This window comes from Labrus mixtus, chromosome 14 (genome assembly GCF_963584025.1).
Source record: "Labrus mixtus chromosome 14, fLabMix1.1, whole genome shotgun sequence".
NCBI classification, from domain to species: domain Eukaryota; kingdom Metazoa; phylum Chordata; class Actinopteri; order Labriformes; family Labridae; genus Labrus; species Labrus mixtus.
Genome location: NC_083625.1, coordinates 23,885,715 through 23,911,105, shown reverse-complemented (window position 1 = coordinate 23,911,105; position 25,391 = coordinate 23,885,715). Strand labels below are relative to the sequence as shown.

Sequence of the window (25,391 nt, the reverse complement as noted above, 5' to 3'; positions counted from 1 at the left end):
AAGCTTACAATAACAATCAGCCGCTGCATGAACAAGGACAAGCTCTTTTGACTATGAACACTGATGCATAAGAGACATGCCAAGAAACCATTGTGACCGTTTTAGAATTTTTTTAATTTGAAGGAGCATGCAGACCGTTCTGAACGTCAACGTGGCCATTGAGGTTGCATCACTGTTTACATCATAGCCTGAATTACCTTCAGCAGTGGGGATTGGTAGAGTTAGGGGCAGACACAAGACCAGATTTTCAAACTTTGACTTGATGCTAACAAACGATTGCAATACCTGTTTCGATACCAAGAAAACAAAATTACAAGTTCTAGGCAGCCGATAGAGGGTGAAGCCTTGATTTAAATTAACAGAAGTTATGGGTTAACTCCTGCACGCCTACAGTCCGTCTACATTGCACACATATTTGAGCAAATCCTCTTCTCGAGATCTGTAAGAGACATAAAAGTAACTTTTGCATGCCTATGAAGGCGCACAAACGCTTCACCCCCAAAGTCCAGTCGTCTGACTACTCAAAGCGCTCAATGCACTTGAGTTAATTAGCTGTGTCACTGCGCACATAGCAATGTGATAGTGAGCGCGAGAGTGAGAGATTGGCAGACTGTAAACTTAACAAGACAAGTTCTGATCAAACACAAATTGACTTTAAAACCAAACTAACTGATGGAAGCAGAGAAGAGCAATGATGCTCAACTCTTGTCTGCTGTAACACTCTCTACGCTCTCCTCCTCCTCCTCCTCCTCCAACAGAACTGAGCAGGAGACACTATTTTACTTTCCTTTACATTGTGGAAACCTAAATCTCACTTCTCTTATGATGAAGAGGAGATGAAAACATGTAGAAAATGAGACTCACTGAAGGAGAAAAGAATAAAAAAGGCTGCACCAAGCAGCAAGATGTTGAAACCACTGATGTGTGCAGCACTGCTTCAGATTTTAGACATGTTGTATTTGTCTGATGACCTTCATGATCTTACCCACTTTACAATATTTGCATGCGTTGCCGTCAACTTAATTTTCATGAAAACGCTCATTTAAACCACATTTTTTAACGCTTTGCCTCGTCATCCTAGTATTTTAAACGATCGCAGTTCCAAAATTCAACGGCCCGACACCAGCAGCTTTATTATGATAGGGGAAAAGTGAGGTGAGGAATACTGCTTCTTCTTTCTGCTAGGGTTTAAGAAATTATTGTCATCAAGCGTATCAAAACTTGTGTAAAAAATAATCAGGATGCGGTTAAGTACAGGTTTTTATTTCCTTTTCATGGTCAGCAGGATATTTGATGAGAGAGTAATTTGGTTTTTCATAACAAACCTTCTCGTGTGTTAACTGAGAGCCGAGACATAAAACCCACCAAAGCTTTAGTAATGGTTCATATTTACATGAAGTAACGAGGTGGCGCTGTGTTCTCCAGAGTGAGATGCAATAAATAAGACGGGAAGGAAAGATAAAAAGAGAATGAAGGTGAAAACAGCGGCGAATTAGAGGACACATTTCCAGGGTGATATAATCTTCCCCACTGTCTCGCCACCTGACCACTGGGACACAACAGCGCTGGCTGCTGCCAAAGTAACACACACACACACACACACACACACACACAGGCCTGAGAGACGCACCAGCTCTGGCTTCTGCACACAGTTCAGAGTAGACACGGTGCTGGAGAAAACACTAAACTCAACATGTCATAACCAGCACATCCACTCACAGAGGCTCTCTCACTTTCACTTGATTCCCCTCTGTGGGCCGCTTCATACATGTCAGATTTGACTTAGAGGGGAGCCAAAAACGGAACGAGACAGAACGACATGTCAACAAAAAGAGGAGAGATCCGACCCTCTGCAGTTCCATCATATCCACACGCGGACTGAAGATAATACCGACATAACCCTGACAACGAGTCAGGTATCAGCTCCCTCCCTGTTAGACTATATCACACACACACCCCCCCCCCCCCCAGGGTTCCTCTAACACATCTGCCTTCAGCTAAGAAGTGTCGGTCTCAATCTGAGCCAGATACCTTTACTCTGCAGACAAAAATATTTGCAGTAATTAAACCTCATTACCATGTTCACATAATCACTCTACAACTGCGTCCTGATGCGACACATCTGCTCCTCCTCGTGGAAGACTCTGCAGTGTGATATGCATCTAAATGTCTAAATATGTTCTCCATTCTGCGAACACACAATATCTCACGAACAATCCTGTTTCTTTAGCGGTGTAACATCCGACATCCCCCGAGGAAAAACCACACTGAGCAGAGTGGTTATAGTAAAGGATGGCGAGGTAAGCCTGTTTTACGACACGCTCACATTGAATGGTCAGGACATCCTGCCTTCATCCGCGATTTCAACATACTCAGTGTGACCCGCGGTCCATCAGCAGCATGCACTACGCCTTAGTTAGCTGCCACTCTAGTCAATCGAGCACCGCAGTCCGTCTCCGGAGCTTACCACCAGCGCCACTACGCTCTACGCCCGTTTCAAATATGCTACAAGTCTATTTTCGACAGAAAACGCCCAATTAGTCAGCCTCATCCAGCTGCAGGCACGCGTCAAACTAGATAGAATATAACAAACGGGACAAGAAGTCAGAAGATCATCCGTTCAATTTCAAAATAAACATAATGTATGGACTCGCGGCCGTATTTTTCATCACTTTATCAACATGACGTCAAAAGAGGCGCCGAACGAACAACAAATCATCCTCAGAAAGACAAAGCAACATGTTGTCTGCATGTTTTCCTCGTTATTCCCGCGTGATCTTGTAGTTCTCCTGTGATGTGTGTACAGTTGATCATGGCCGCGCTCATGCTCCTAGAAACGGATCCAGTGGGTCAGGTCTCCGTCCGACGTAGCCAAACCCCGGTCCCAGGCGGATCGCGGCGCTCACAGAGTATGTGGGGATTGGAGGTTAGTAATACGACTCGTGCAGTGGTAATAACAAAAAGGTTCATCATCACCCTCAGCCATGCCCAATTAGTCAGCCTCATCCTGGATTACAGCTTCCTGGGCTTCTCTGGGACAACGTGTACTTTGTCCAAATGAGTGTAATGCTTCTTAAAAATAATGTTATATTGTAGTTACTGTGACTAAGTCTGTATTAAAGCCAAACCAGAAAGCCACACATAGATCTGTGGTTATGTGCTATACCTCAAAACCTCAAATCAATTTCCCCGGGTGGACAAATAATTATTCTGTGTGTGTGTGTATGTGATCACCGTTTGATTGGATGTATCTGCAGCTATGTTGTCCTAAGGGTTTCTAAGTGCTTTAGGTATGGGTGCACATGCACAAACAGGATCCTATAGAAGTGCACTAATGGAGAGATGTCAGAGTGAGGGGGCTGCACACTGCGAGCGCTCCTGAGCAGGTGGGGTTGCTCAAGGGCAGTGCTCAGGAAGTGAACTGGCACCTCTCCAGCTACCAGACTTGGTCCACACCGGGACTTGAACCAGCGACCATCTGGTTCCCCGCAGTTAAGTCCAGTGCAGTGTGGTTTTTTCCGTTGCCTTTCTTCTCCCTCCTTAAAAAAAACTCTTTAAATTTAACACAAATGCTCCCTCCTATAAACCCCGCAAATAAAGCACATATTAAACCAATTGAGCGTTAATTACAGAGGAGGAGATGAGAGTTGCTTCAGCTGATGAATGCACATCGCTAAAAGAAACAGACGGAGGCCTTTCTGTGTTGCCGTGAATGTTTAGCTGCATTTAAGTCCATGGAGTGCGTTTAAGTTCAAACCTTCTGGCTCACATTTGTTTGGAGGAATGTTTGTCTTCAGCTTCCCTGTAATAGGATGGACAGGACAGTGTAGTCTGGGTAGTCTACGGAGCAGAGGTGAAAGGTCAAACACCATATAAGGGATTAGCTTTAAATGTTGCCATCTGTCCGAACGTGTGGATTAAAGACAGGTCCACAGGAATCATAGAAAAGTACAGAGTGGGGGGGAGAAAAGGGTCAAGTGACGCCTGACGGATTAACTATGACGACTTCTTCAGACCCTGACTTGGCCTTGTATGCAGGTCTCTGGTCACATGGGGAGGAGGGAGGAATGGGAGGAATGCAGGGTGCAGGATGCTGGAGGGTGTCAGGAGGAGAAAGCAGAGGAAATGTAAGGACACGGGATTCCCCTCCATGAATGGTGACATACTCGTCTCTGCTGCTGATGACACAAATGTGTGTTTCCTCGGTGCCACGATGCATGAAGCAACGATGACGCCTGTTAACATAAGCAATGAGAGATACACTCTTTGTTCTGTCGTGGCCTCGAGCCGGCTTTAGAAGACATGAAAGATGCATTCAAGAGCGGTAATTGGTGTAAAAAGATCTTATAAAGAGGTGCTCTGAGTTTCTTCACACTGTTTGACATATTTATAAATGTGCATGAAGTGTCACCTGATACATTTATTTAGTTGAAGAATTCTACACTGGTGTTTTTGAATTGCTTCTCATCCTAAGAATCTGTACAGCCTAAGGGAATTCAATACACCGTAATAAACATGAATGTAAAGAAACTATTGCTGATTTAGAGGAAGAATGTGCAACATTTTACACATAAAAAGCTGTGTTTAAATGAACGGGACGGCCGGCTCCTCCCCTTGTGTATAAAAGCTGTTTTAGTCAAGGACTAGAGAGAAGAAGAAGAACATACTCACTGCTTATTTAGATGTCAAGTTACTGTGTTTGGATCACGGTCATTCTGTGTGAAGTGAAATGAAGCTACGAGCTAACATTAGCCCGCTAACACAACAAGGTGATTGATGCTCGAGCAAAGGACAATTTTGTCCCCCGCTTAGTGCTTAATCATGGTGCGTTCTAATTCATAACTCCTTCGTGTGAACTCGAGTGGAGAGAGGTTGGTGGTGTGTCGCTGGAGGAGAGCGGAGGCTTCGGAATAGCGGAGGTGTGGCCAAGCAGCAGTTTGTTTTGGTTTCATGCTGGAGCTCAAGGGCGACATCTACTGGATCAAATAATCGCACATTCTTCCTTTAATGCTCAAAACTAACAAGCCACAACATTTGACTGTAGTATTTTTTTTTTTTTTTAAATCAAAAAGTCTTTCTCACTCTTTAATGACCACAGAGCAGTGAAGCTTTTCTCTTTTCATCTCCCAATAGCACTAAAGGGCCCTCATCTGCATTTCTGCTTATTGAGATGTCATTTCTTTGAGTATCTTAACATGTCTCCTGTCTCTAACAACAGTTATGTAGGTTATCGTCATGTGCTCTGGCTATTATGGTTTCACTTTTGTTTAATTCAAACAGAGTTTTGCAAACAATAATCCTCTGGCTCGATCACAGACACTCCCTGCAAGCTGAGAACTCTTTTGTATTTTACACCGCCATCAACATAACATTATGTCATCGACAAAAATAAGAGCTTAATAATGCTAAAGATGGAAGCCTTAGCTTACTGTTGCAAAAACAAAGAATGCTCTGTCCCTTGTATTTTTGATTTGAGATCTTATTAAATAAAATAATGCAAACAGGACGGTCAGAGTTCAAAAGGTGCACAGTCATACCTGACGGATTAGACGCACTTATGTGGTTCAAACAGGGTGTGTAGTCAGCTAGCTACAAATAGGTGTGTCTTTTAAGGTCAGTGATGCAAAACACATTGCTCACAATTCAAAGGCATGCAATGGGAAGTGGGCGATTAATAATGTTTGATTGTGCAGCAATTTAGGAAATGACCCATGACAAAGAAAGACTCTGGTATTCCCCTTTAAGAGCCGTATTTGTCTGGTGGACAGGATCTCTCCAGCAACATGATATATCCAGGGCGCCGGGTCACATGGTCCCACAGCCCGGTCAGCCTCCCTCTAGTTCCTGTTGCTAGAGAGAGTGATAAAGTGTGGGGAAGCCCGCGGGGTTAGAGGGCAGAGTGTAACAGGTCCAGGGTATCTATTTAAGTAGCATAAACTCAAATGCACTCTACAGTTCGGTCTGGCTGCATTTCTTGTGTCTTACATCAATAATTCTAATAAAAAGCTCTCGTGCCAGCTCTTCCACCGCCCTCGGTGTGGACTGGCTCGCATGCCGATTGTTGACGAGCATGTTTGTGTGTGCACCGGCTCCCTGTGTGTGTGTGTGTGTGTGTTTGTGTTGTGCTGGGAGCAGGGAGGGGATAAATTTAGCGCTTTAGCCCCAGACTGGAGGCAGTGGCCCTTTATCCTGCACTGTCCTACTTAACAGAGTGCCGCTCTCTGCTTCCGCCTGCCACAGCGCACCAGGACTCACACGTTCACCTCCCAACATCGGGGCCGAGGCAACAGGGGAAGAATGTGCTCGGCTGCAGAACACACAGTCATGCAGAAAAGTGCAGACAGATGCATGTGTTTGTGCAGGCGGGCGCAGTTATCATTGTAAGACTAGCTTTCGCATTCATTGAGTATGATTGGCTCTTGTAATGTGAGCTGATGCACGCTGGCCTCTTTTCATAACAGCTTGATTTGTTAATGACGCTTTGAGCCAGACAACAACAGACTCTTTAAATACAGTGGAGTAGTAATCCAACACTCCTGATTGCAGCACAGTTGGAGTACATTGCAGATCATGTAGATGCTGATGCTAATAGAGAGCGCATACCAAGCAGATACAGAGAAACGATACCAGCCCTTTTTTGTCCTGATCAAATTGAAATATCAAAGCAGGCTGCGTTTAATGTTGCTGTGAATGTTAGTAACTCAGCCAATTAGGAGCAAGTCAACGAGTTCGTCTGACCAATCGAGCACGAGCATCCCTCTTCACCTTGGAAACACACGATCCCATGGTGCATTTCCCTGCTGCCATGACAACCAAGAGGAGCTCTCCCTTGCTCGTTTCCCTCCCTCACCCTCTTCCTCCCTCCTTCCCTTGTGTTCTCTCCCGCTCGCTCTCTCTCTCTCTGTCTCTCTCTCTTTCTGTTTCCTGAAGCCAGTCTACCTCGCAGCAGAAGGTTCACAGAAACAACTTGGAGCCGCCTGCACTCCAGACAAAGAGAATTACTGTCAGCTGTATCAACACATACTGCTGCATCTGCAGTTCAAAACAAAGGCTCCATCCAAACCAGTGTGCGCTGATTTATTCTGAAATATATGTTAAACTGTTTAAGTTGTTTTCCATAATTAACTCAAACATTAATCAGGACATTTAGCTTCTTCTTGCAGACTCATAAATAAGGCTGTCAGAAAAAAATATGGCTAATTCCTTCTAATATCTGATGTGAAAAGAAGGCAATGAGAGGCACTGAGAGAGTTATTATTATCAAAGACTCTGCAAATTCACTTTGCTGCCTCCTGCTTACCACACACATCAGGCTGATATGAGAAGGAAAAGAGAGAGAGAGAGAGAGAGGGAGGGAGAGATGATGTAAGCGTTTCAACACAGGCTGAGGTCTGAGGTTGAGGTTATGAACACTGTCAGCTGGCCGCAGCCTCCACCAACTGGAGGGTTCTGGGTGCTGCAGAGGAGATATCTGATGATCAGAGGGGGGTCAGCGATTCCCACACGCAGATTAGATAAGAGTGGAACAGACTAAAAAATAAAAAAACTTTTAAAAACGACTTATTCCACATTTCTTGGAGGATTCAAACAGACTGATACTGATAATACAAATTGGCTGCATTGTGCGATCTGTCGAGCTGCCGCAGTCGCAGCTTTAAATTGAACAGCAGCTTTTTCAGTGGTCAATTATCGATGCTGCTTTCAATAAGCTTTGAATCTGTTCTTATACAGTCTAAAGCAAAAAAACATTAACAATGAAAACAATTGGCCTTCTTGACTCGTGTGTTACTGCACAGAAAGATATGCTCCATGCCAGATATTCGTTGGAGAATAAAATATCATTTTGTTTAGAGATACATCGATCCACTTTTTTATCTGATAAATATGTACCGATACCGATATTTTTATATCATAACTAATAGTGTTATAGTTGTTGTTGGTAGTGTGTGTAAGGCTACACAAAGCTGTAGTAACCTCTGGTCACTTCCTGTCAGCACCTGTGTGTCCGATCAGATTTACAGTTCATTTGTACTTCCTAACGTTGTCTCCTCTCTACATCCTTGCTTATGTTGAACTCTCTGATGCTGGTCGCTTTGAACAAAAGCATCTTATAAATGGAGGCGCCGGTAGCCTAGTGGTTAGTGCGCACGCCCCATGTACAGAGACTACGGTCCTACAAGCCGGCAACCCGGGTTCAAATCTGACCTGCCGCTCCTTTTTTGCCCATGTCATTCCCCACTCTCTCTCTCTCTCTCTCTGTCACTGATTTCCTACTCGGTCCACTGTGCTATCTCCACAATAAAAATAAACCTTAAAAAAAGAAGTCACTGTCAATTCAGGACGTCTCTTAACAGGTGAACTCGTTTACTAAGGCAGGCTGGTCGGACAAAACTGAGCATCAGGTTTAAATCATTTAAAACTGTTATCTCAAAATAACTTTTAATGAATACAAACACCACAGAGCTACCAGGAGCTATCAATAACCCATCAGGAAATGTTTCACTGTCAGACCGGCTGTCTAGTCTTTGAGGCGACATTAAAAAACAAAAAGACAAAAAAAAAACAGGAGGTGCTGGTGAATTTCCGTCACAGCTTTTGTGGTGCTTTGTTTGCCGAAAAATCCCCGCGTGGCCGGAGCACAGCGGAACACACCAAAGGGAGAGGCAAAACATCCTTGACGACAACTTAGATTCAGGGTGGTTGCACCACTATTTATAACCTGCCCAGTCTGCTCCGTGACAGCAGAGGGGGGTGGAGGGAAGGGAAGGGGAGAGAGAGGAGAGAGAGAGAGAGGGAGAGAGAGAGAGAGAGAGAGAGAGAGAGAGGCAGACACACAGACGGAGAGGGTGGCCTGTGAATTCCAGTGCAGAGGAAAAGACCATTGTTTTCTTTTTTTCTCCCCTCGACTGGGGCCCTCTGTGATCAGCTCGCTGAATAAAGAGGCAATACAGCTAAAAACAAGCCTTCAATGTGATTGAAACGAGATCATTCCTGTCATTTTGTATCTTATTTTGTCGTGATGTAAAGATCAATCATGCTGTTTAAGAGAGACGAGGGTCTTTTTCGACAGGTGCACATATCAGCGTGGGTAAATACAAGCTGACAGCAGGTAGCACAGTGTTGGCCGTTTTCTATCGCGGGAAAGAGAAACTGGCCTCCACACAGGCACGTGTCTGTGCACACACACACACACACACACTCACACACACACACACACACGTGTGATCAGCTGACCAGGAAATCTGGCAACAACACCAAAACAACAGAAAAACAATCAGCAGCAGCACACACACCTACTGTTAAAAAGGCCCATGTAAATTTTGACAGTTATTTTAGTGTAACAGATTTCTGGTATCATTTGTAACGATGGCAGCGTCACGTAACACCAGATAACAGACTGCATTTGATAGCGAGCAAACTCCCAGCTGTATCCTGTGTGTGTGTGTGTGTGTGTGTGTGTGTGTGTGTGTGATGAAATGTCGAGACCGGGCGAGTTAGGATGAGGCTAAAAAACTGCTGCGGTCATTTTCTCCTCACTACCCGCTGGCCGCGTCTCCATCTCTTATCAATAAACCCAGACACACAGGGAAACAAATCCAGCTCAGCAGATAGAGCAGAGAGGAGGTGGAGGACGGCTCAGTCGTACACAAACACAAAGAGAGAGAGAGAGAGAGAGAGAGAGAGAGAGAGGGCGGGGAGGACGGATGGAAGACAGACAGTGCTGGTACTCAACAACAGCACCTCATTCAGTCTCCTCTAAGACGCTCATATCACGACTGTTAATGTGCTGTACGATGCAGAGATGTGCTGAACTGATTGGCCAGGTCAGGACCGAGACCGTGCTGGTTTGATACACAATAACATGATTTAACATGTATGGCATATCTGTTGACTGCTTTCTAACACTTAATTTATTTTTAGATCAAGGTTGTTTTAAACTATTTTAATCTAACCACATGAAGGATTTTAGTCAGCTAGTGAGCTATAGTTAGCAGCAGCTTGGCTCACAGCCACTTCACGTCCAGCCAAAGAGCGTCAAAGAGGCAATGAACCCTTAACTACTCCACTATACTACCACATGCTTGTAAACAGTAAAGTGCTCAGGAGGTTCATCCTCCTGTACTGACAACAATGCAATCATCTGCTTTCCATTCAAAATCAAACTGAAAATCAATCTATAAGACAGTGATCCACATCTTTATGATGCATTATATAAATAAATAAAAAAGGAGCCAGCAGTTTAAACCGAGCACAACTCGGCCTTTAAGGAAGAATGTGCAACACGTTACACTAGACAGCAGAAATCCAGTCTATCCTGAGTAAATGTCTCTGAATCATGACTGTCTACAATGAGTGAGAAGCTCGAGTCCTGCTGGCTGTGTTGTTGTCAGAGCCGTGTTTACATGGATGGCCGGCTCCTCCCCTTGTGTATAAAAGCTGTTTTAGTCAAGGACTAGAGAGAAGAAGAACATACTCACTGATTATTTGAATGTCATGTAAGTGTGTTTAGATCACGCTCATTCTGTGTCAAATTAAATGCAATGTGAAGCTACGAGCTAACATTAGCATGCTAACAACAATGCAGCTTGATTAAAGCGCTGCTTGCACTTAATGGTGCTTAATTATGGTGCGTTGTAATTCATAACTCCTTCATGAGAAGTGGAGAGGGGTTGGAGGTGTGTCTCTGGAGGAGAGCGGAGGCTTCAGTATGGAGGAGGTGTGGCCAAACAGCAGTTTGTTTTGGCTTCATGCTGGAGCTCAAGGGTGCAATCTACTGGATCAAAAAGTTGCACATTCTTCCTTTAAAGTGTTTCAGAAAAAAAAAGTGATTTTGGATTCATTTTTGCACTTTGCAGGTGAGCTTCACATTCTGGATGGAGAACGTCTAAACTTCTTTATTTTTGTTGAAGCCGGTGATGAAACATCTTTATAGAGCGCTATGCTAACTAAAACAGCGATTGAAACTGACTCATTAATTGTTGCATTCGGTACAATAAAGATTGTAGGGGTATTCTGCATGATAAAAAAACGTATATCTAACAAACAACAGCGAACTCATGCTACAATAGCTGGTGTTTAATATCTGCCTCTGTCCATAGAAGCCATATTTACACAAATATATGAATCAAGTGCGAGCCAGGAGAAACAAAGTCCTTACACCTTGAACATGTTGGTTACTTCTGTAGCTTACAAGAGGAACTACACATAAAGCTGTGAGCCCCGTGTCAGTTTGAGCAGCGTTCAGCCGGACCACATGACAGCATAAAAAACAGCAACAGAAAAAAAAAAGAAACCTTCCATAGAGCAGGCACGCAGAGTAGAAGAGACATCCTGGTCAGAAGTGAACATGACGAGCGATGTCAACGTACCTCTTGTTGATGGGCTTCTCGTCCTTCTCGTAGGGTTTGACAAACCACTTCCCGATGCGGACGAAGCTGCGGTTCATGAGGCAGCGCTCCAGCAGGTTGTGGATGGCTTTGAAGAGGAGCGTGCGACATTCGTAGGAAAGGCCGTTCTCCCACAGGCCGTCATCCTCGGCTGGATAGGAAAAAAAAAAAAGAGAAGAGGAGAGAGAGAGAAATGTGAGAGGGGTGGAGAGATATAGACGTTTTTGTGACATTTTATTCAAGCTGGAAGAAGAACGGTGCAGGGCAAACAATGTCGACATCAAGCTGTGAAGTTTAAAACATATCGTTGATTACTCCGTTTTTCCTTTTTTGAACACCAAGGTTTTGATGTCAATGTCTGAATCATCAGAAAAGTTACCCACAGAGACCCCCAAACCCCTAAAACATCGTCATCAGAGTCCCTACACTTGATTCATAATGTGAACAACAAGATCAGGAGGATTTCAGGAGCCGTCCTCCTGAAATGATCTAGATATTTATGTGTGAATACAGCTCAAGTTGAACTGTCTGTTTATCCTCAGAGTCGTCGTCCTTTTTTAAAACACACATTCCCGACTGAAACTGAACTTTTAATCTTCTAAAACCTGAGACTTGCAAAGACTGATGCAGCAAAAAATACCTAAAAAGCCATAGAGACATAAATTAATAGCCAAATCTGAAATATCTGAAAGTTGAGTAGAACCTTAGAGAGAAGGGTTATTGGATCTGAAATATGCAAAACTCAAACACACAGAAACTATTGAAATAAGCCAGTCATATCTAGAGTGACATCTGCATGTTATATCACTTAAAGAAAGCAAAGAGGCAATGCAAATGCAAGCAGCAGCATGCTGACCGAGACAGAGAGTTGAAGTAGAAACCTGCAGCTGTCTGTTTTTTTTTTAGGCTGTGGAGATTTCAGGTGTTTTCTGCTCCTGTGCACGTTGAGTTTCCAAACCAGGGATTCAAAGTGTAACACTAAGCAACGGCTCATTAGCACCCTGGTTTGGTTTTCAGGAGGGAGACAGACATTTACTTAATTTTCTTTTGCTCTTGAAATTATTGCTCTTAAACATTTACATACTATCCAAAAATAGACGCATGTGCACATTGTCTCTAACTCTGGTTATGGGAACAAGTTCAAACCGAAGTCATTTCCACACATGCACAGTCTGAATATTCACCGCAGCCCGCTCCTGAAACATTTCTTAACTCCTCATGCACACGTGTTCCTCTCACAGCGGGACAGGGGGAATCTCAGGGGGGCGAGACATGACGTTAACAAAATTTTCTGAAATTTTTTTTCTGAAAAAATCCCCAATGGCTGATATATTCAAAGCTAAGTGTGATTGGACGTGTTCACAGATCAAACAAACGGGCTGGGGAAGAAGAGGCTGAAGAGAGTACAAATAATTTGTGCAGTGATCATCACCTGATTTAATGTGGGAATTTGACAAAGGGGGCTGGCAGGAATAAAGTGACTGACAATGTTGGGACATTTTCAGTGGTTTTGTGCATGTTTGAACACACCACTAATGTCTTCAAGTTTTTGTTTTTTTTGCCCCTAAAAACAAAACTTGTTTAAACGCTGATGACCCTGTTGAAGATTGCAAACTTAAAATGACTGATGGCAGTCAGTTTTCGATCAATCTCCTTCTGCTTTGTGATGATTTTGTGGCTTAAAGGGAAACTATGATGAGGAGATTCTGGGTGGTCTTCTCTCGTTTGCATTGTTTACACACTGTGATTACTGTGTGTGACTACACCAGCTCAGTTTAGCTATGAGACTGGACTGACACGCTGCCAGCACTCTCAGGCTGCACTTACGGGTTTCAGTTCCACACCTGCAAAGATTCAGACGGTTACACGTCTGCTTACGGCTCACAGAGCTGTCATTATTTGGTTCATATGGCAGGACGAACCGAACGTCTGTCCCTGTGTCAAGCTGTTCGGGATGGATAAACTCACAGTTACATCCATATCAGAGTTGCTTTCTGAATCACATTCGGCACTGGCCTGAATGCCGGTCTAATCTCATTAACAGCCACTGCTCACATCTTACAGCACTTAAGCTCCTTTCAGTCAAGTCTCCAGCAAACATCTCCCCAAGTGTGCCGTCTCTGCCTGAGCACAGACGGAATAAGTGCCGGCTGTGACCCACCCTTCATGTCAGTTTGGCGTGCTGCAGGGAGGCGCGAGCCAGCCCACAAGCAACTTAATCAAAATTTATTGAATTATTTACCGAACCAATGGCCTGCTGTGTGAAGCAGAGAGAGAGAGAGACTTAAAGTCAGCTGATTCTGAGCTATCAAAATAAGAAATTACATTGATTTCCTTTGTTTAAAGTGAGAGACAACTCGGGCGCTGTGCCAACCTGGCAGAGCTGAAGAGTATCGTTTAAAGAACCACAGAGAGCTTTAATGCTTTTCCTGCAAACAGCCAGCTTTGTTTCTTAAACGCAATTAGCAATTGTATCTGCAGGAATAATGTAAAAAGAAGAATGAGGAGGATACATTTGAATTCAAAAGGAAACGAGGTATCCCAATCCCAACAAAGGCAGCAGTAGGTTCAACAAGAAAAAAAAACCTCAGGCTAGCTGCCAAGTTAAAAAGGCTACGTGCATTTTGATTTTGAAAGCAACAGACTCATTCATCAGGTGCACACACATTTTCAGGATAAGATCAGGAACACAGAAAAGCAGGGCAATGGCAGGAAAGCAGCAATTTCCTATTAAAAATTAACAGCAATTGCAGGACAACAATACATCAACAACATAATAAAGTCGTTTAACTTTCCAGAGAAAGTGGATGTGATGCATTAGATCGAGAACTCTTTTCAACACGTCGACTTACAGTGATGTAGCAGCCGCCTGAGGGAAACAGCGGGAAAGAGGGCAAAAAGTCATGAGGACAAGAAAGCTGGCCAGCTGACGAGAAGGGAAAATAAATAATAAGAATTTAGGCTAAACTCTAATGCGCGGAGATAAAGATGAAAGTGGGGTAATGAGGGAAGGAGCACGGTTCAAATCTCTGAAACGAGAAATTAACGTTTGCATTTTAACCTGCAATCCTATTACAGTCATCTGTGCACGAAGGCTCTCCTGCAAAGAGAAATCTCCCGACACCTACTTTTACATCAGCCGCCTTGGCAATCCCATCTGCCTCCCTCTGCCAAGCCCACATCTGCCCCGTACCACCCCCTCCCCCTCCCCCTCCTCCTCCTCCTCCTCCCTGTCGCCTGCTCCTCCTCTGTCTCTCCCTCCAGCGCCAAGGAACTCAAAAAACAAAAAAACAGGCGCCTGGTTTACATCAAGTGTTCCTAACGACCTCATGTTCATCATGCACAGCCTGCTACGACAATCTCTGCTCCAGAAAGACACAGACAGAGAAAATGTTGCAGTCAGAATGCAGCGTTTAGACACTCAGTCACGCTAAATAGAAATGCAAACACCAAACATCCAGGGCAGGACTTGAGGAACACACAACCTGGACCTTTGGCATATTTTATGGAGGCTTCCCAAAGACCCATGCTGCTGGATTTCACCTGATACAAAGATAATCACTGCAGGGATGTGCAGGTAAAGAAAATCAAAATAACACCAAGGTCGCCTAAAAAATGTGGCCACATCATTCAACATATGTTTTTATCCTTGTTTCCTCCCGTCTTCCCTCGTCCTTTAGTGCCTTACAGAAGCCTGGACTCCAAACGTGAATCAACATCAAACAAAGTAGTAACACCTTGTCAATGTTTTTCTGCAACAGCCATTCAAATTCTAGTATACATAGATAATCTATATATAGATATATATCCATGTGTTTTGGCCAGTGGATATGAATATTTGTCTTCTAAAAATAGTATTAAAAACAACAACAGTGCATGAACCTAAATGCAGAACAATTGCATTAGAAGGCCAAAATGTAAACAGGCAATGTGTAACAACAACAACCACTCACATGAGGGCTACCTTCTGTTTCTCTTTAAATCTCTGCAAACCAGGAGATCCCTCTCACATACGCAGACTAACAGGTACGATGGGGGAGAGCTGGGAGAGATTGTAAGTTGTGGTTGAATATTAACAAGATGGAAAACAGAAACAGAAAGAGGAGGAAGCTTCAGGACACTCGCAGACATTATGGTGAGGAACGCTGGTTGGAGGGACCCCCCCCCCAATTAATTTTCGTCTAGGGCCCCCACAGACCTTAAAACCGCCACTGTGCATTTACAGCCATAAACAAGAAGATCTTGAATTATTGATCGATTCATTTGTCTATAAAATGTCAAAAACAGTGAAAAGCTATACTCTAAAAGCTATATTCTTGAAATGCTTGATTTATGTTAGTCCAAAATAGGATATTTATATGACTTAAAGATATAACAGAGAGAAGAATCAAATTCTCACATCGTCATAATGTAAATTATAAGATTGAAGATTAAGTTATAGTGCACATTAAACTTCTGTGGATCAAATAAAAGCATAGATAAGGACTGGGAGTCTTTGAGCATCTCACGATTCGATACAGAAACTATTTTCAATTCAAAACGATTCATGGTTCAAAGTCTATTTTTGAATGAGTACATACTTCAGGATCTACTCCAGTCATCTGTGACACTGGCTGAATTTCTTGTTGCTCCATTTGGCTTTCTACTGAGTTAAAGATCTAGCATTAGCACTTAGCCAGAAGAGACTGATTAGCCAAAAAGAAATCGATTTTTGGAGTTATGAATCTATTTAAAATCTCAGAAGATTAGATTTTTTTTCCCCCACCGCTAGATGTTAATAAGACTCAAATTGTAAATGCCGACCTGTCTCCCCTCTGAGTGATCCTCTTATTCTTTACTGTGCAATTCTAACGTGTTTTACTTGATAATAATGAACATTGTTGTATCTTCCTTCAGAACATAATTATTTCTTCCACCTGTGACTGGAAGTTCCAGACGATGTGATGTGAAGCCGCAGGAATTGGGAGCTGTGGTCAGCACTCAAGGCAAAAAAAAAAAAAAAAAAAGACGAGTGGCCTAATTCAGACAAAGATTTATGAGCTCAGCTGATGGCTGGGACACTTTCATGTCTCTGCCTCCTGTGCAGCGGGCCCAGATGAGCTGACCTTTCTAAGAGATCTTAAGCGCTGCACAGCAGTTCCATTATGAACACAACGCATCTACACCGAGCGAGTGAAAACATCTTTTACCCCGAAGTGCACAACACCTGTCCCTTAACATCCACACACAATGCATCATCAGGTTTGTCCTGTTTATCCAAATAAACATCACTTTCACCAAATCCACACGAGTGGTTCTGCCGTCTATTGAAGAAAGTTTTGGTATTAAGGAAAAAACTGAGAAATATTTTTGAGGCCCCCCTACGCCCAGTTGCTCATCTGTGTATAAGCAATTAGAGCAGCAGTCGGTCATTAAACAGCAAGATTAATGCCTTGTGATTGACTGTGCTCAGGGGGATTCTACCAAGCCTGGCCAGAAGGTTTTCTCCTCTCCTCCACCTCCTCCTCTTCCTCCTCTTCCTCCTTATCTGCAAAGAAAGAGAGAGAGGACCAGCGCTGCTCCGTAAAGTCTCCATTACTAATTAATGAATATTTCTTGAGCAGAGAGGGAAAAGAGGGATGGAGAGGGAGTGAGGGAGACTGCACCCATGGGCCGGGGCTGCATGCATGAGCGAGTCCCTGTGCTGTGCCAGTCAACGGAGATCCATCAGAGAGCGAGAGAGAGAGATGGAGCAGGAGGAAAAGGGGGGAAAGTAAGGGGTGGTTCACAGGCAGGAGATTAGCCCTGGAAAATTGATCCCCAAGCACAAAAGCCATCGGCCTCCCCCCTACATTTTCCTCCTAAGAGCTGCTGTGGGTTTTGTCCATTCATCACTCCCTGCGTTGCACACTCAACTTTACAAGCATGTATGAAGGCAAGAAAAGGAACGACCACAAGTCCTGAGCCATCGTTAACCTTTTGTATCGCTTGTCAACTGCATGGAGAGACAATAACATTTGTAAGCAATGACACGATTGGCCAACAAATCATTTAATTGGTGGTTGATTGATTGGTACATTCCTGCAAAAGCAATTAATAAAAAGGCAACGTAAACAATATGGTACGTATACACTTTTACTTGGAGTGGGACAAAAATATCAATACAGCAATATATCATCCACCTGACCAAATGTCAATATCTTGATTTTTTTTTTAAGCATGGCGCTCTCAACAGGTTTTACTCATGACTCCTCATGGTGGCGCTTGTGACATGAATAAGGGCAACGTGAACAGAAGTTAAACTGGCCGAAGATAGAAGAAGAATTTTGACGACTGCAGAATAAGACAACATTGGGATACATTCAACAGAGGCTAAAGAAGTTTGAGGATGAAGCATGATTAGGAGGTGCAACTTACACCAAAACGCAATAAAAACAATCATTTCTTCAGTCAATCACAGAGCGTGATGTTCATTAAATGAATTATTGCAGAATCGTTGTATTGTGATCTTATGATTATTGTTGGCCTCGACGCACATGTATTAATTCCCAATGAGATACAAACAAATCTCCTTCACACGCGAGTCCTGGACAAGACGGCAGCACAGGAAGTCACACACAAACGGCAAAGAACAGACTGGACATCAGACATGAACTGCAAATCCCCACCCCCGTCTTTGCAGTCTTTAGGTTCAGTCTTTTTGCAAGAAAATGTCCTCAAGTCAAAGTTGTCAAGTTCCTGTGTCGTTTGCAAGCGGCAACCTTCATTAATGAGACATGAAGTGCACATTCCTGCAGTGTGTGTGAGGCTCTTAATAAGGGGTCAAACTTGGCAGACAGAGGGGACAAATGCGTGCTCCCAACAAAATCATTCCCTGTGTTGTTTGGGTATCAAACTAGAATAAAAATAACAATACCGCTTTGCCGGTATATCATATTGTATCCCAGTTAATGACTCTGAGTCAATGACTGTATAACTCAGACTTCTGGACCTCCTTTGTCCATGTTTACAGCTAAAGTGTGGACATTTAGACATTTGAAGATTCAGCTTTGACTTTCACACAGGCCGTCAAAGTCAGTAACATTTGGGAATTTCTAAAGACTGAGTGGCATTTCTCCTTTCTGAATCCTTGCCTCGGGCGTCCACTGGGCCGCGGTGCATACAATGGGCCTGACATCATTGCAGAACTAAATCTGTGCATCACATTCATTTCTCGGAGTGTTGTTGCTCCTGTCACCGCGCAAGAGAGAGCGGATATGCCATTTTAATCTTTAAAAAAAAAAAAAAGGATTGCAAGTGCACAGTCAGAAAACCATTTAACTGATGTCTCCAGATTCTGCTGCATGAATGTGGCTCGGCGATAGACCAATAAGCTCCTAAATTTTCATTTTGTTAAACTTAGTTAAGTCATCGAGATTAACACTTCAAACCCAAAGCAATGCAGACAAGCGGCTAAACGCAGAGTGGTACTGATAGAAGAGAGCAGCAGGAAATGAGAGAATGAGTGGCTGCACGGTGGCAGCACTAAGCAAACAAACATGATTTATTGAATTTAATGCAACTGGTCTTTTAAATTCACAGCTGTCCAACTCCGATTACTAAATGAACTGAATCTCAAGTGTGCAGAATGTCACACAACCAATAAAGTTGCTGCTCAAACAAGCTCTGCATAAAGTACCTTTAAACCAATTGCTTATCAGCTCAATCTTTTTGAGTGTCTACATGGATTTGGATGTGAAGTGTCATGCTCCCCTGGCGGCACTCTCATCTGTAGAGGAGTTCATTTAGATGCATAAACTGCTTCCTCTACTGGATATGATAGGGCAGTCACGTGATTTCAAGAAAAGCAGGAAACAGATCTGTTTATTTTCACTACAGGCTCGCTGATCAACCCCTCGAGCGTGCGCTACAGACAGAGACGAGCAGCAGCCACACTCTCCATGCTTCACCTTTGTGACGCAGTACACACAGATAAAATCAAATATCCAAACAAATCTCACCAAAGGATCTGCTGAATGTGCATTGTATGAAAAAGGAGCCTCTAATGTTTTAATTCATTACACAACTATTTGTCACAGTTTCAGGTGCAACACTTAAGCTTTGTCCACACTATAACGTTTAAATTATAAAACAGCCAGACCAATGGTTTAGCAAAGTTTCAGAACTCATCATCTCTTTCCACGCTAACACACCTGGAACTCATATCAACAGACCATCCATGTACACTTGGTTTGCACATGGTGTAGCTGACAGGCACACACACTAAAGAGTGACACACCCCATGTTGGTATGAAATCGCTCAAGAGAAAAAACTAAACAGCTTTCCTGCTCCACATGTAGGCAAAGTTTTTACAAATTAAATATAATAAGACGCTAGCAGAGACGACAAGCTCAGCCGTGAATCAACCACTGGTAGCAGTCAAAGCTTCTGTTTGATCTCTACTGCAGGCTCACGTGATTGGTGCATGGGAAATCAACGTAAAGACAACAGAGAATTAGTGTCTGAGTCATGACTCATGTATCAGTGAGGAAATCAGAGAAAAACATAGAAGACCCATTTCAAATCTCAAAACCAACAAGGTCTGGGAATTAGTATCCCTTTTATTTCTAATTCAACCACAGCCAGATTGTCATTTTCCAGTTTGGTAATTCTTAACAGCTCTCAACACTGATTGGATTTCCAACACGCTAGGACTTCACCGTCATCAGGGTAACTCTTTGTATGGATGCACAATACATGGACCACCATTTAAGTGATTCTGCAATAATTTAAATGTTACAAGACAATCATGCAATGACACTCCAACATATCTGATATTGTTCTTTTTATGTCATGTCTTGCCTCGGGAGACCCCCAACCCCCCTCCGGCCGGTCTCCTTCTGTGAGGTGCATGTGTAAACAACCAGATCAGGAGGATTTCAGGAACAGTCCTCCCCTGAAATACTCAAGATCTTTTCAGGAATGTATTTCTGAAAACGGCTTAAGGGTATAAAAATGCACCTTACTCTTCTTAAACCAAGATGGTTTTTTTTCCCACCAGAAAAAGACGAGACCATCAGCAGACTCAGAATTAGACTCAGACACAGACTGTGTTTTGAGTCTCTTTTTGAAGATTCAACAGCAGATCGATTCTTTAGATTGGGTAATATATGGACAACAACTATCTAAGTTCCTTCAAAATGATTTGACTCAAACAGATGTTTTTTTGTGCTTCAATACTGTACATATGTGTTGTCAACAGACATTTGTATTCTGCAGGTAGTTCTCCTACCAGAAGTCTCTCAGGCGTCTATGAGGGCAGTTCAATAATTTGGAAGGTTTTTTTACGGTCTGCTCAGAAGACAAAAAAAAAAGTCCGACCTGAACAGAGAATCTTTCAGCCCTCGCAGACTACTGAAATATGCCCTTTGGAACTGGATGCTCTGCCCTGAGGTGCAAAGCAAGGCTGTTTTTACTTCACGCTTTATTCATAAAGGCACAGAGGAGAGTGGTCAAACAAGAACAAAAGAAATCCTGGGAACTCTGTAGAGCAAGCAAAGCTACAAGACTAAACTGCATACCAACAAAAACCAAAACAACTACAGTGGAAGTTTAACTCATGAGCTCACACGTGCGGCTAAATCGAGCTCTTCATCCCTCAATCTTTGGATGGATCCCAAACAATGTGTTCATCATCGACTGGTGGAGGAGAAAGCTCCTTCAAATGCAATCCTATTTTTCCCATCCACAACATTTCTCTCTATTTCTCTCAAGACTGACCCAACACAGACGAATATATATATATATCTGAGCTCAAGGGACCGAGATGGAGATGGATCGCTGATAACCTGTTCTGCACTGGAGATGGACCGTCTGTTCCTTCAACCTTCAATTCAAGCTTTGCTGCTAAAGGACGACACTAATGGAGGAATACAAGCACTTAGAGTTCATAAGAATCTGTGTTAATCAGCCTGTTTCTCTTTGGTATTACTTATCCTGTGTCTTTTGTTGGTTTGACAGGTGGACAACAACGTCACCAACAGAAAGTACAATTGAAGTTGTATAGCCTTCATGAATTTGTTGATGTTTAAGTCTCAGTTTGTGCAGACTAATTGGGAGTACTCAAAGTGAAACAATACTTGAGTTGTACACGAGGTATGTGGATTAGAGGTGCAGCGATCAGGGTTCCAAGACTGATGTTTGATTCATGACTTCTTTCTGGTGTCAGACTCCCACAATGCCGACATGTTCTCTCATGTTTGACAACGACAACAAGTCAACAAATAAACAAATAAACATCGGCTACTGACATGGGTTTATACCACATTATTTGCCAATCGGTCGATACCGATGTTAACACAATGCATTGGTGTATCCCTAATGTTTATGCTAACATTTTAAGTGGAGGAGATGGAAATGTATCGAGGTTGAGCTTGTGGGTTTGTTGCATGTGTAAAATGGTTTTTTTTGTCTGTAGTTTTTTTTTTTTTTTTTTTAAAGCCAACAATTGGCTAAGTTGACCTCTGAGCAGAGGTAGAGTGGTCTCTGAGGTGGTCCACAGGAACTCTTATGTGAAAGAGGTTAAAGTAGGAAAGAAAGAAAAGTGGCCTTCATCAGTACTATAGAGCAGTGGTTCCCAAAGTGGGGGTCAGGACCCCCTGGGGGGTCGCAAGACAATGAGAGGGGGGTCGCGAGATTCCTTCCAAAAACAAATAACAATTATTTCACCCATTATTGTGAAAATATAATCAAAAAAGTAATTGAAGAGTACATGATGTTCTAATGCCAGTGATTGGATCGGCCTTTTAGGTGGGTGTGGCTGTTCCCAACCTTATTAGTTTTAACCACCTCCAGGAACACTGGGGGGGTCCACAGTCTCTAACACCGTTATTTTGGGGTCGCGGGCTGAAAAGTTAGGGAACCCCTGAGATAGAGTAATGAACCGGTGTGCTGCAGTTCAGTTCCTTCGGTGCATCTTGGTTGTTGGTTTGTTTTATGTTGTTGTTGATTTGTGAAGAGTGAATGTGTTTATTGTTTACAAACATCATCATAAACATCCTGGGAACCGAACTACAGTTGAACCTGAAATAGCCTCTTTTCAGTGAAACCTAAAATATTTCCCCTCTCCTGATGAAACAAAAGCACAGAGACTTTCTGTTCCCAGTGCTGCACACACACAGTTTCCAGAGAACTGTTGAAATTTGGTTAGACTGATTGACACCCAGGATTGAGTTGCAGCACTAGAACAAGAACAGAACTCGATGGTCAAAGAGAATAAAAACTATGAAGACAAATGGATGACCTTTAGAGCCGTGCAGGAAGCTAAACTTAAGGCTCATCGATAGTGAGGAAGGAGCGGGCGACAGGGATCCCATAAGATAGCTGCAATGAGATTGAACATATTCATCAAATAACCATTGATAGAATCTTTGAAAAGTGAAGAACGGCTACGTTGTGCAGCGTCCACCTCTAGAGTCACATGAAGCTGAGGGAACAGGGAACGAGCAGCGGAAACCCCAGTGGGACACAGTCGTACTGAAGAAGGGCACTATGGAGGATGGGAAAAGGGACCAGGACAAGCTAGACCTTTGCAGAAATGTACCACAGAGCAATTAACCCTCACATCCAGATGGACATACATTCCTAATTTCAATGCAAAAATAAGATCGGTGTGTCTTTGAGGGGGAGGAAAAGGCGGCAATTTATCTTGGCTCCTTACAAGATTCACAAGCTTTCAAGGCAGGCGGACGATGAAGAGAGCAATGTATTAGCATAAGAATACATCGCTATACGCAACTGCTGGGAGGAGGAAATCAGGGGAGGGGGTGAATTCAGTAATGGCATTTACTTGTTGGGAATAATTTATATGCATGGCCAAGGGAAGATTAGAATGAGTTTTTCTCGTTGTGTTAGCAGGAGCAAGGCAAGTTGTCCGACAGCGTAGAGAAAGGGCTTGGTGGTTACTCTAACATTCCTTCAACGGTGATTAAGTGTCAGGCGTTAAAAGATCCCTCAAGTTTTCCGCCCTTCACTACTCTCATCTCTCCAGCTCACTCCTTCCACCCTCATCTCCTTGGAGGGAAGGGATTACTGGCACACGGGTATACAGAAATGGCACTTGCTCAAAATTAAAAGACTTTCACAGGCCGCTAATCTAATGAGGGTGGAAGGAGGGTGGTGAGGGAATGAGCCAGTGCCATTTCAGCCTGCCGAAATGAAAGGGAAAAGAGAGGATTTTCATGTTTACCGCCAACATCGCACTAAAGACCAAAGAGAGGCTGCAAATACAAAAAAAAAAAAAAAGAAAGCTTTTTTAAATTTCCCAAGACAGGCTAGGTCCAAAGTCAAAAGGAATCCATCGAACTAGTGGAGCAAAAGAAAAAGAGTGTGGCGGTTAAAAGGCGACAACAGTTGTGACATTCCGGTTGAGTGCACAGGTTGGGTCAGTCCTGCTGGGGTCTGCCCTGCCATGCTAGCTGGTATTTGTCGATTCTCACCTCCTCAGGCACAACACCCAGGAGAGTCCACAAACGCAACAACCTGTCAATCACCGTCCTGCTTCTTGGGCTACACACGCAAACACCGGAAGAGCACTGAACTTCAACACTGGTGCTCAGAAACCAAGACTACCTCAATGTTCATATTACATCAGCTGGCACATCGGGCGGTCATAAAGAAACGCTGCAGGAATCTTTGGCTTTAGGAGAAAGGCTGATAAATCAACGGCACACTAAAGGGACGGATCATGCTGGTGTTCCCTGTGAGGTGTTGTCCGGCCACGTTGGAAAGCAAAGGTGTTGCTATGAAATAAAGCCAGACTCTCTGACAGGGGGAGCAGATGGTCTCCGTAGACAGCCAGTAGGCATTTTGATTCAGGGATAACAGAGCACTCGTTTTAAAACTGTCTCTCAGAAAGACATTCATAATGTCACACTTGGCTGCTCCCATTAACAGGAGCTGATATGGATGTGTAAAGAATGACAAAGGGGTAAATGTTAAATAGACTTGCACAGTATTTATCTAGTCTTCTGATCACTCATTATGCTTTAATGCTGCATGTCACACCTACCTATTCATAAACTATCCAACCACATGCTGCTGGCTTTGCCATGTGGGAGCAATTTAAGGTTCAGCCTCTTGCCCAAGAAGCCCTTTGGACATGTTGGACTGCAGATGCTGGAGATCTAACCAACAAGCTTTCGAGTGAGAGGCAACTGACTCTACCACTGAGTCTGGTTACCACAGACATATCCATATTGCCGTATAGTTTTTGCAGTAAGCACCATTTTTTACCGCACATATGTCATCAGGGTGCTGGATTAGCTCAGTTAGAAGAGCAGGTGCTCTAAATACAGAGGCTACAGTCCTCCATGCTTCACTTGCAGGTTGCACTCTCAGCCTCGGCCATTTGATGCATGTCTATCCTACCCTCACTTCCTCCTCCTCATCCTCATAGACATTTCCTGTGTCTCTTCAGCTGTCCTATCAAGGCAAAAAAGGCCCAAAAACTAATCTAGAAAAAAGAAATTACTTTATCATGTTATTTGTCAAGCAGAGCATGATCCCCTTAAATAGACTCTGCACTGTCTGCAGCACATCACAGCTGAGCAGTTGTCAACAATGAAAAATGTCACAATAATGTCACATATTATTTAATAAAGTTATTTGTTTACATAAGCAGCATTTGTCAAACTGTTGCAGAATTGTGACAAATCAGCATAGTAATACGAGTGCTGTCAGGCTCTAGTGTTTCCAGGAATATGTTAGAAGGTAAGGTGTTTATAGCTGTTCAGTTAAGCTGCACTTGAGTAAGGTGAGCAGACAGTCGCAATATAAACAAAAATGTTTAAATGCAGAGTTAAAGGCCCCTGGTCTCTCATGCACTATATTCATAGAGTTGCACTCCGCTGCTTATACAAAGAGTGGCGGGTATAGATGTGTTAAGAATGACAAACAGGTCTAGGGGTGAAGTATAGAGTATCCTGGTTGCTTTATACCTTAAGGGGCTCTGGGAGAAGACAGCTGCATCCCTTCCCCAGTGGTAC

At 43.3% G+C, this 25,391-nt stretch overlaps 1 protein-coding gene across 1 annotated transcript in view; it reads right to left on the bottom strand.

The window, feature by feature from the left end:
* Positions 1-25,391, bottom strand: part of med13a (mediator complex subunit 13a) — a 94,813-nt gene that overhangs the window by 54,559 nt on the left and 14,863 nt on the right. Inside the window, exon 3 of the mRNA XM_061055894.1 lies at positions 11,370-11,538. Coding sequence (XP_060911877.1) covers positions 11,370-11,538 — 169 coding nt within the window. The remainder of the gene's footprint in view (positions 1-11,369; positions 11,539-25,391) is intronic.